The sequence below is a fragment of the Salvelinus fontinalis genome, chromosome 2, assembly GCF_029448725.1.
Source record: "Salvelinus fontinalis isolate EN_2023a chromosome 2, ASM2944872v1, whole genome shotgun sequence".
Lineage (NCBI taxonomy): Eukaryota > Metazoa > Chordata > Actinopteri > Salmoniformes > Salmonidae > Salvelinus > Salvelinus fontinalis.
The window spans coordinates 77,536,689-77,549,098 of NC_074666.1; the positions used below are offsets into that span (position 1 = coordinate 77,536,689).

Below are 12,410 nucleotides of genomic sequence, written 5' to 3' on the forward strand. Positions count from 1 at the left end.
ATATCCCACCAGCTTTGTACTGTATGTTTGATTGGGAGTTCTAGATACAGGTTAGTGGCTAGTTTTAGAAAGGGCTGAAGAGGCTTTGAACAGACCAGTAGAGGACAGGAAAGCAAGCATAGACCCACATTATGCCCCCTTCCCTTGACCATGCTGCTCTTGGCCCCTGCTGTACTAAAGTATATTCTTGGTATTGCTTTGTTTGGCCGGCTAAAGAGATGGTCGATGCAACATAATTCAAAACTGTTTTCATTCCGGTGATCACACACAAATAATTCATCTTAACTGAGGGATGTGGTCTGCGGGGGTGACTGATGCATACTGGTCTGCAACTTCGATTTATGCTCTGGGTGCAGGGGATAGATGATTGTATGAACATAGTGCAGCATCAGCACAACTACTCTACAATATGACTTTATTAAAGATAATCTACTAGACATAGACATCAGTTCAAAGTTTAGTTTTGATTAACACGTAATTGAATTGTCATCTAATGTGAATTCAATGTGATATCAACAAAACTGTTAAATATGTAATTGGATTTAGGTTAAAAGTTTAGGGAAAAATACAAACATTCCCAAAATGTCTTTGCGTTTATGACTTTTTGCAAATTCAATCAGTTTTATCAGTTTTACATGTTGATTCAACGTCACTGCATTGAATTTTGTTGAAATGATGTGGAAACAATGTGGATTCAACCAGTTTGTGCCTAGTGGGAAAGCAGTTTTCAATGTCCACAAGTATTTTGATGTACTTGCAACAGTGGGCACTCAATTGGAAACATGTGTGGTAGAAATGAGCAATACAGCATCACACATTAAACAATAACTTTAGTATGACAAGCCAAATTAAGTCCGAGTAGTTGTTCCTATTACAATCAACTAACAAAACGTAAATATCTTACAATTTAGCGTATTTCTACTGTAGTAAAACCATATACAGTAAGCTTGTGAAAGTGTTTCTTGGCAGACTGTAAAAACTGTGTGAAAGTAATTTCCTGAGGAGAAATCTTTTTTCTGTCTGAGAGACTTCTCATCCTGTTTTACTAGCCCACCTTCCCCTCTCCCTCCCTCACTTTTCTCCTCTCATGCATACCCAAGGCCTCCCCTCCTCCTTGCTCTATCTTCATTCATCTTTTGCTCTCCACGTCTCTATGTCCGTTCATCCTCTTTTTATGCATGTCTCTTGGCTCTTCTTGTTTCTCTCTCATCTTTTTCTTCCTTTCCCTCCCTTGTTTCCCTCATTTTATTTAGCTCATGTGGCTCCCCTTAAAAGAAATGGAACACTGGTTGACAGAATTCCGAGCTTTCTTTTGGATGTTAAATTTCTGCTCAGCTCCAGCTCTCTCTCTCTCTTTCTGTCTGTGTGACTGGCATGGGTCCAGCTCTAAACCCCCTCTAGTTTCAATCTAAAATGGCTAAATCTCAACAGGAAAACAACAACAGTGTCAGCTTGAGGCCATCAAAGCAAATCACTCTTACAAAGAGAGATGCTCAACACTGTATACATTCCCATGTGTGAGTGCTGTGTACGCAGTGGCGACTGTGGGTGTATATGACTACAAGAGGATCCTATAATAATAAGCAGTTGTGACTGTTCCCAGGCCAGTGTGTGTGCGTGCGTGTATATGCTTGTGCATTTGTGCATTTGTGTGCATGTGTGTATATTTTATCAGCCTATGAAAGTGAAAAGCCCCCCAGTCTCTGAACTCGGCAGATTCCCGTCTTAACCTCGGAGCTTCTGGTGTGAAGAGGGCCTGCTGTTCCCAGGCTGCATCTGTACTCTCTGCATCAGGGAGTCAGATGACATCACATTGCTCATTTGTCACCAGCAATCCCCTTCAATACCTTCGATTCTAGGGTCTGTCACACTTCAGGTGGTTTGTTTAGGGGATGCATGCAAATGCACACTCATCTCATTACTGTAAATCACGACAAGACAACTGGTATTGCATAGATACCTCATCAAAACATATTTTGCACAATAAAACATATTGGCACAGAACTCATGTCCAATTGAAAGGAAACACATGCATCCATGCATGCACACAAACAAGCACACACACACATTCCCACACTCAAAAGCCGCCAGTGGAGCTTAAAAATATATGATCCCATAAGTGGTCACAAAGGAGCCATCAGTCCTTTTCAACTCCTCTCTCATTCCCACTGTGTAAACAGTGTGTGTGTGTCTGTGTGCGTGTGTGTGTGAGTGCGAGTGTGAACTGTGGAGATCATACTCCATTAGTACCCAGCCACTGTAGGCTACTCTGAGGCAGATCGAATGAGCCACAACATCACACAGAGTGTATGAAGAAAAGCAAAGATGTAGGGATAAATGACTAAACAAGAAGTCCAAGAGAATAGCACTTCCTAAAAAAAGATTTTACAACTGTTTTGTCGCTCACGTTCCTGCGGCGCAACCCTGTATCTCCTTCTCATCTTCCAGCGAAACAATTTCTAAGCAGCATCGCTACACCTCTGCACAGCACATTATGGACTTTACTGGAAACATTTTAATACATCGAAACATATCAAAGAAGACAAGGGTGGCACACATTGAAAATACTATTTTCTATATACCTTTTCCCTTTATAGCTTATGGAGCGATAGCGAACTTTCAGCGGATTTTATGGTAAGATTACATCGGAATAAATTATTACACTGTCCGTACTTCGTATGGAAATTACTTTATTCATATATCTTTATCCTAACTGCTGATACATTATTATTGTAGGCTAATGCATAAATAAACTGTAAAGTAAAGACAAATTTAAACAATTTGTTTTCAATTTAGTTGCTGATGGTGGGCGTAATGTACTGGTATAAGTCACGTTGATCAGTCCCTTAAATTTTGTATAAAATCTGTAACGTATAGTAATTTTCTACATCGAGACAAGGACTGTCGGATATTCTAGACAGGAGTCGGGATCCGTTGTGTGCATGGAGCGCATAATTGTGCGTAGAGAGAGAGAGAGAGCTGACAGTGGCGCATAGCTGGGGACCATTGCACAAGGTGACAGCAACCGCTACTTAGTGAATGTTCTCAGTCCAGTTACCAAAATATCATTAGAAATTCACATTGTTATTGTGTTTCGGTGATTACAATTTCAAGTAGGCTACAGGAAGGTAGGCTAATTATTTTGGAGTCATAAGTCATCTTTTACGCATCAATGTTTCATTGTGAGTGTTTGTGTGCGCGTGTGTGTCACCAACAAGGGAAGCTCTGGAAATCCAATCTCTGCGGGAGATAAAGTTGTGTTTGTGTTTTGATATTTTCTTTCTCAAATCCAATTTCTGGCCCCTTACATACATTCTCAACATCCCCAGGTGCATACTGTAGAATGAACCTAAAACCAGACCACTCATCTTGGCTGCATGTACATGTTGAAGAAACTGTAAATCAGGGTTAACTTACAAAATGAGGTCCAAGTTGATTAACATTGATTGATTTCCTCTGAATGTGTGCACCCCTACATCAGGAAATGACTACCCACTGCCAGTATTCAGCATGATGTGTAAATAGAACAAGAGTAACCAAAAGCCTAATTCATTGTCCTGTAACGCTTTGAATATGTAATTCTAACTCAATGCTCTCTCATATAAATTCTACAGGGGTTAATTATTTCACAAACAGGTGTCTTAAAATCTCTGCGGCTTTCAATTGGACCTCAAGAAACCCAATACTTCGAAACAGTGAAATCAATTGGCTACTGCTGGTGTGTCATGGCACAACTGTACTGAGATGCTAGCATCACAGGCCAGTGAATAGTGAGGCTTACCTCACACAATCACTCTGCTAATAACTGATCTGAGAGCAGCAAGAAGGGAGCAACAGCAAAACACTCATCATAAGAGGTTCCCTTATAGCGACATTTCTGATGGTATTTCTGTAAATGGCCTCTACTTATATTTGCTATGTGAAAGTTTAGAGAGCAAACACTCTGGTCTGGTGGTCTAACATGCTAATTGAAATGGGATAGGGATGTATTTACACTCCACTGTTGTTCTGACTTATTGCCCCTCTGTTGTGTTAACATATTGTCAAGAAGACACTGGTTAATGACGAGAGAAAGTGTTGGGAAATGAACATCTTTGGAGATTTATTTGAGCATTAGACAATGCAGTGTTGAAATGTTGCAATCTACTGCATCAAGGGAATTATGGGGAGGGAGGACTATACACACACACACACACACACACACACACACACACACACACACACACACACACACACACACACACACACACACACACACACACACACACACACACACACACACACACACACACACACACACACACACACACACACACACACACACACACACACACACACAAACAAACACACACAGTCACCACACCACTAGGGGTCCTGGCAGACCTTCTATAGCCACGTCGCAAAAGTAGATCCTCGTAAACTAAGTGACAGTATTTGGAGTAATGCGTCTTAACCCACAGCCTGGTGGTGCAATGCTCTAAAGCAGGGATCATCAACTAGATTCTGCTGTGGGACGATATTTTCTTGAGCAGATGTATATTTTTAGAATAAAACAAAATCATTTCAAACGTTGCTTACAACGTTGCTTATATGATCACGTGTCTCTCTATAATGTGTGGGAATACCTGCAAACAGATTTCCAAAATTAAAATCACTTGGAGCTAATTTCCTCCTTTTTATGTCAATCAATTATTTATTTTTCTTCATAAATCTTGGGGGGGTGAAAACCCACGGGTGCGGTTGAAAGGGACCAGGATTCTCCAGTGGAAGCAGCCTCAGAGCTGACCCACTGTGGCAGAACCGTCCCAGTGCAGAGCTCAGTTCTGCAATTTGCGGGCTTTGTGGTACCAGCTGTTCCTCTGAAGACTTAAACCCATTTACTGGGCAAGCAGGACACAGAGAGTGGAAAGAAGAAAAGAAAGAAAGAAAGAAAGAAAGAAAGAGAGAGAGAGAGAGAGAGAGAGAGAGAGGCAAGTGACGAGAGAGAAAAAAGAGTAAAGGGAGACAGAGAATGAAAAAATTGACAAGAAAGGGAGATTAAAAGTGTTTCCATTCAGAGCTTTAGGTCCTTTATTTGACTGCCATAATGAAGGCTGTCTTCCCCTCACACACTGGTCCCATTACAGTTTCAGATCGCCATGTCTCCCTCCCTCCCTCTCCCCCTCCATAGTTTAGATATAATCAGACAGGCTGCCCTCGCCAGCCTTGCGGCATAACTCATCTTGTTTACGGATGTGTGCCGGGACAATTAAATAATAAATATAATGTTTAGCAGAGCCATGTATCTCCCTGTGCGTCGTTAACCAGTCCATGTACTGTATACAGAGCCTGCAGTGGATTCCTGATCTGCAGTATAGGGTTTATGAGCACAGAGGCATCTAAAAGCTCACAGAAAGTTGTGGAAATACTGAAAAAGAGAGGGAGAGATGGGACCGTGTAAAATGTCAGGGTAGGAGAAGGAGGGAGCCATTTAGTGTGAAATTAGGAGAGCTTGTAGAGGTGCTATAAGAGACAGAGACACCCACTGTAAACGATAGGAGTGGCAACTAGCCAGGGACAGGCATCCTTTTCAACAGATTGGTTTTGACGCAACAGGCAACCAGCCAGCATCGACCGTCCCTCCTCCCTGCCACTCGCACGCTACCGTCGCAGACGACTAATCAGCCTCTTAATTGAATTGCAGCTAATCGTTAATGAGAAGACGAAACAGTACAGGCGCCAACGACAAACACCCTCAGTCCTCCTTCCCCCTTTCCTTCCCCCACTATCCTAAGCCCGAGTAGCAGCAGCCACAGGTACCTCTACTCTAACCACTGTACTCCAAATGAGACACCACGTCACACTGACAGGCCATGACACTAATCCTCAGAGACGCTGTGGAGCAGTCAGCCAAAGCCACATGGGGCTAAGTTAGATGTTCACTTCCTCAGCATGCAGGACCAACATGGCAGACTAGAGTGGGCCTACATAAACATGGCTTCCTTGTACCTACACAGCCCTGAAGTGCCTTAAATACAGTTAGTGGTGTAAAATTAGAGGTACATTGTAACTCTAGAATACAGAAGTACGTCATTCCGCATTCTTCCTAGGGTGTCAGTTTAGTTAAGAGGGTTTGAGACAAACCTGACAATTAAACAATTAAGATTCTATGAAGCAGGGATCATCAACTAGATTCAGCCGCGGACTGACTTTTTTTCTCGAGCTGATGGTCAGGGGGCCGGAACATAATTACAAATAATTTGTAGACTGCAAATTGACCACAAGAAGCCTGAAAAACTATCATGTTTGACCAAAACATAATCACATTACATTTTTATTAAATCACACATCTCTCTATTGTGCATGGGAATACTTTGGAACAGATTTCCAAAATCATTTGGAGCTGATTTTCTGGTGTTTTTACAGTATTTTATGCTTTTGTTTTGCTCAGAAAACGGGAGGACGAATAAAATCACCTGACCAGCGGACCGCAAGTTGGGGAACCCTGCTGTAAAGACCTCTGTGAGAAGTGGTCTTGTTGAAATGGATATATTGCATTTGGAGTCTGGCAATGACATGCAAAGCTCTCTAAAATGTGTTGTAGTGCTCTCTTATTTTGGAAAACAACTCACATACCAAAAGAAATACATTTTATGACCTGTTGGCCGTAAGAAGTGACTCATGAGCCAAAACTGAGTGAAAAGAAACATTCCCAAAATAAGTCAATCTAGATGTTCAGCAACCGGACACATTTATGTGACCCCATTTATGTGAGTCCTATTAATGGTTGCCTTTTCTCTAACTCTGTAACTCTCCGTGAAGTCTTCTCCAGGCAGCCCTGACGTGGTCTGAATGAAGAAAGAGAGAGGAGCCACTTACCTGTATCTCAAAACACTATCTGGATTGTGGGAGGCAGAGAACAAGAGAGGAGAGGGAGGAATGGAGAGAGGGATTAGAAACTAATCCAGGACACAGCCAATCCCAGAGGAGCTCCTTTTCTTCCAAGACGCAGACAAAACAGTCGCACGGATTACTGCACTTTAGTGTATTGTCTTTTTTTTTAAAGCATTATCCCTTTTGTATGGTGTTTCATTGTCCCTAAATGCCTGGTGTTCCGGTCCTGTGGTAAATTTGCTGAACTGTACAACAAAGGATAAAAGAGGACAACAGTCCTGGTGAGAGGGGAGCGAAGTGACAGGATGTCTCATGGACTGTGTGGTGCCACACGCAGATAAAGCGCTTTAGTGGAGACGACATGTGTGAACGGACCCCATGCTCTTTCTGCTGGGTCTCAGAGGGACTGAAAGCTGACACTCCTGTGGACGGTACATTCAAGATCAAACTTCTATGAGGGAATACTAAAACGACTGAGTGGCTAGTGAGTGACAGGTTGGAGATATTTTAGTTGTTGATTACAGGGGAGTATAAGGTGAGGTTGCTTTCAAAGCAGGATTACAAATTAGTTTCTGGAAACACTTACTGTATCTGAAGGGAAGAAGGACTTGATTGAGGAAACCTGCGGCAGCCTAGAAACCTCCATCATTAACTGGAAGGACCTGAGTTGTCAGTTAAGTGACTAAGTATCAAGTGTGTGCTTTGGTATTTGAGTGCAGTGTGTTCATGTGTGTAGGTGCATGAGAGAAGATTATTAGATGACAATCAAAGGTGTCAGCCTATTGAGTCACTCCTCAATAAGCCATATCTAAAGTGACCTGGTTGGTGAGAGTTGTTGTCTTGGTGTTGTCTAGGTGTTGAAGCCTGTCGCGGTAAGAAGAGAAAGCACTGGGTGAGAGTGAAGTGGTAATAAAGGGTGCTTTAAAGCTGACATAATCCCATTACAGTTCCTTAACAAGTTATTTATAATCTCCAACATGTTTATTGGACAGAGCACACAGCCTGACTCCTATCTACTGTACTGTGCCAAGTCGAGAAGGAATTTTAACTAGGTTTACAGAAAACATAAATATTTCTTCTCATTTTACGAGGATCTCGTAAACCTCTGGCAAGGTGATTAGTGTCTAGACGGGTGGGATGTTCGTTAACTGTTTGTTAACAAGACCTTGGATGGTTTTCACAGAAAGGGGTCTCTAGGTAACACTGCTGGCTGTCCAGCCTTGACAGAAGACATTGGTGCTCATTTTAAAGGAGGTAGGTATAGACTTCAGTTTGGACTGATCCTAAAAAGAGAAGAGCAATAACATTTTTTTGTAACGCCTCATTGCTTAACTTTGAGAGGGAAGTTTAAGGACCTGTATATTTGTGTTGCTGAAGGGAAAGGTGCATTTAAGTGACCTAATTATAGAAATTGTTGTGCACATCTAAGATTGATTTAGCTCTAGAAACGTTCACAGGTATGAGCTTGCCAACAGAGAGAGCATCATAGTTATATTGTTAGTGTTCACAAGCAGAAACACAAGTTCAAAATAACAGTCAGGCACTACTCCAATCCACAAAGAGTGAAATGTATTTTGTCTGATGGACAGAATATGAGCATCTCTTGGTATTCTCTCACTCTTTCACTGCACAAATACTGGATGAGTTATCCTTCACTGTCAGTATAAATTTGGAGCCGCAACTGGATATATTTTCTGAACTGACATTCAAAAACCCACTGTCTGGAAAAAGCCTGGTGGATCCCAAGCTCTCAGGCCACGTAGGCTGTGGTTATTCCAGAATCCCCGGGATGTGTCATTCCTCCTCTTTTTATTCCTCATGACTGAAAGCTGCTGGGAAGGAGGACAGGATTTCTTTGAGTCTGGAGTCATTCTAAAGCACAGAATTGGCCCTGAGAGAGAAATCTTTGAATGTTGACTGACTCCAATAGATAACCATCATTCAGCTGAAAACTTCAGTGGGACTTCCTAAAGCCAAGCTGCAGGCTTACGCTCGATGAATAGCTGGCACTTGCTGCCGTGTGGAGAATGTATTCTACACACATTCTCAGCACACAATTTGTGTTTTTATTTTTTTTAAGGATCCAGAAAGTTGTTTAAGTGTCTTTTAACACTCATTTTACATTGGAAAAGTTGACTGATTTCTTACTGAATTTTTTATCCCCCTGATTAATTATATTTAAAGGGTATTCATCTCTGCTACCATGAGTCTGGGAAAACTGCCAGGGATTAAAGGCCTAGTGTCAGGCTCTCAGGGGAAGAGGCGCTTTAAGAGCGAACTCTCCGTGGACATGATCAGCCCACCGCTACCAGATTTTCGCCACACCATGCACGTGGGCCGTGGTGGCGATGTGTTCGGAGACACCTCCTTCCTTAGCAATCATGGGGGCAAAGGGGAACCAGTGAGCCCCGATTCACCCACCAGCAGCACAAAGACCACCCGCTTCTTCTCCCGTACCCTGAGGCATGTACGCCGGTCCCCTGTGCCCCGTGCCAGGATCGGTTCCCGTGACCTTTCACCCCCACCGCCTCCTGTCTCACCCATCATCAAGAACGCCATCTCACTGCCCCAGCTGAACATTGACATGCCCAACGGCTACCAGAGGGTGCTGTTCCCCAGCTCAGTGAGCTCCCCAGATGCCTCTCTCTACAGCTACGGTAAGAACATCTGTAATGGGAAAAAGCACATATTGCAAACACACACACACACACACACACACACACACACACACACACACACACACACACACACGCGCGCGCACACACACACACACACACACACACACACACACACACACACACACACACACACACACACACAGGTTGCCGCATAAACCGCATAAACCCAACACTCATCATCTCCCTTTTAAATCACTGCTGGTACAGCAAAACTGTGTGTGTGGGTTCAGGGGTAGGGGTTTTTAGAACGGTATGTGGGATGTCTGGAATTCCCCCCAGCCACTGGAATAGTTACCCAACTCAGATGGAATGTACCCAAATAAAGAGAACCAACAGAGGGCACAGAGAGCAAGATGATCTGGGGGATCTGTGATGTACATGTTCATTTGTATATTCTGGTCATTTCTTTAGCTCTTCTTTCTTTCCTCTCCTGTCCCATTTTCCTCTCATTCCTTTTCTACTCTCCACATCATCAACTTTTGAAAAACTTTAAGTTCCTTTCTCTTTCCCACTCTTGTTATCCTCTTTATATGTCTTTCTGGGTCCTCCTCCCACTTCTCTTTCAGTAGCGGCTGAGAACTGTCCACTGTGCATAAAACCAAGCCCCCCCCCCCCCCCCCCCGCCCCAGGGAGCATTCAGAACCAGGAACCAGTGAAGTCATGGCACTGTGGAATGTGTGTGGGTTGGGCTGGTGCTCTGAAAACACTAAACACCTTGCTTGTTTTATACTGTCACCCTCTGGCCAATGTGGCAAACTGCAAGGCTCCCTGACATTATTTTCAATGCACTTCTTTGAAAGTTGGTTTCTCTGTCTAATGAAAGTAATTTGATATTATACTGTATACTTTTTCAAGGCATGAACTGTTCTAAAAATGTTTTACATTTTAATATGTTTGTCTCCTTCCTGTCTGCAGGTCTGCAGTCTGGTTTCATCACACTACCCCGCCACTCCCGCCTTGATAAACAGCTGCAGGACGGCACCGGACTGTTCGCTCAGAACTTTAGCTGTGGCTCGCTCCCAGAAAACGACGGCTTCGCGCTAACGCGCTCCGACTCCTTCACCTCTTTCACAGTGGACCTTGGCCCCTCCCTCATGAGTGAGGTTCTGGGCATGATTGACAGCCCCAGTTGCCTCACTATGCCCAATCACAACTGGGAGTTGGGGGAAGAGGAGGAAGAGGAGGAAGAGGAGGAGCAGAGCTCTGTGTTTGAGCTGGCTGTTCAGAGCCCCATGCTAAGCTCATCAAACCCTTCCATGTCAAGCACTCCGCTCAAAATGAATGTGAACAACAGGGGGCGCTCTTGCAGCTCAGAGTGGGCAGAGGGAGAGGAGGAGGATGAGAGGTCTCTTAAGACGCCAGACGCATCTATGGGGTCTCCTACACAGGTAGAACCAGTTATGGAAGCTGAGAGGTTCCAGAGGGCAGCTGACGTGCTGGCGCGTCACTACGGGGGAGGCTCCTTCTCCAGGAGTCATCGCAGCGATTCTGCCTCCTCCTCCTCCTCACCCCTCAGCCAGCCTAAAGCCCCTTACGCCTTCCCTGAGGAAGAGGAGATCAAAGTCTGAAACATTTACCAAATGTCTATCCTTGTGAGGAGAAGAACCCTTTTGATCATTAGACTACTTACTGGGTGATATTGGTTCTGAATCCTTGCACTCAAGACCTTCAGAGGGATCCATGTTTTTCTATAAACCTTTTACATGAATGATTTGAATTGGAAAGCTCCTCCTCATAACGATAAGAGCTCTCTTGTCTACCATCTAACAACTGGATCAATACTGTCTCTTGTTCAGTTCTAGAGAAGCTTGTGTAGAGTTTCTCAGACATGATCTGACAGCAACATTGGACAGGGTACATATAAAAAACAACCTTTAAAACATGACAGGTTTCATTATATCTTCATAAGAAATATACCTTATACTAAGCAGATCCCATTAAACTGTCATTACATTCTGGGATGGATCAATCTCTTGATATTGCGCAATTCTGTGCTATAGCAGCTGCAGTACAACAGTCACACAAGATACCGTACAACAACCAGAAGGAAGGACACAGGGATCATGAGCCAAGGCTGTCTGTCAAAAGCACTCATAGTGGTCATTCACAGAAGTAAGGAACACAATATGTTTTATTTTTAGAAGACAAAGGTAGGATTTCCAGCCTAATGACACACTCCTTCTGTGAAAAGGATTAAAATAGGATAAAGGATAAAACATGACTATCTGCAAAACTATTTGTCACAGTATGTGGATACTAAAGGGACAATACATTTTGTTTTGTTTGATTTTGCTTCTATCCACCTGACCTAAATTGACATATCTTCAGTGACAAAATCATCTATGTTTTTTATTCAGTGTTCCATGGTCACAGTTTTTACTTTCAGTTAGACCTAACACAAAGCCAGTTTCATCATTTATCATTTCCTGAGAAAAGTTTGAAAGGAATAAAGCTTTTCTCACTAATATCTGGAATAATATCTGAGATTGCACTGCATGCTAAAGTTGAAATGAAGGGTGTGTCCTGTAAAATGTATCAAACTAATTTGGGTTACACAGCCCCATAATCGTTTAAACCTATAGCTGCCTTACAGTGATAGTTATTGTCAAGTACTTTTTCCAAGTATGTTTGTTCTCAGTGTTATGTTCATACATGTGAGTATACTTTTTTTAAATAACAAGGAAAAAAATGCATTGTCATACATGAAGGTAATCAAATTAAGTTGAATATTAGCTATGTTCATAAGACTACAGGCACTCTACTTAAAATGACCAGTACAGACTTGTATGTGATGTCACAATGAATACAGTATGTATACGGAATAAAATATGACTGTATAATTTCATCCATTTACCAGTA

At 42.8% G+C, this 12,410-nt stretch overlaps 1 protein-coding gene across 3 annotated transcripts; it reads left to right on the forward strand.

Moving 5' to 3' along the window:
* The first annotated feature begins 2,204 nt into the window (after positions 1-2,204).
* LOC129827245 (cdc42 effector protein 1-like) lies at positions 2,205-12,410 on the forward strand. 3 transcript variants are annotated; one of them, XM_055887991.1, is made up of 4 exons: positions 2,205-2,634; positions 6,431-6,501; positions 6,802-9,530; positions 10,467-12,410. In XM_055887991.1, the coding sequence occupies exons 3-4, from the start codon at positions 9,077-9,079 to the stop codon at positions 11,117-11,119; spliced, it is 1,107 nt and encodes a 368-aa protein (XP_055743966.1). In that variant the 5' UTR covers positions 2,205-2,634; positions 6,431-6,501; positions 6,802-9,076; the 3' UTR covers positions 11,120-12,410. The 3 variants fall into 3 exon arrangements, with proteins under 3 accessions (XP_055743966.1, XP_055743959.1, XP_055743972.1); XM_055887984.1 differs by having other exon boundaries at positions 6,431-9,530; XM_055887997.1 differs by lacking the exon at positions 6,431-6,501.

Excerpts from the sequence above, each read along its gene's own strand:
- LOC129827245 (XM_055887984.1), top strand. The coding sequence starts at position 9,077 with ATGAGTCTGGGAAAACTGCCAGGGATTAAAGGCCTAGTGTCAGGCTCT. Across the intron at positions 9,531-10,466 it reads TGCCTCTCTCTACAGCTACG|GTCTGCAGTCTGGTTTCATC; the intron begins GTAAGAACATCT and ends TCCTGTCTGCAG.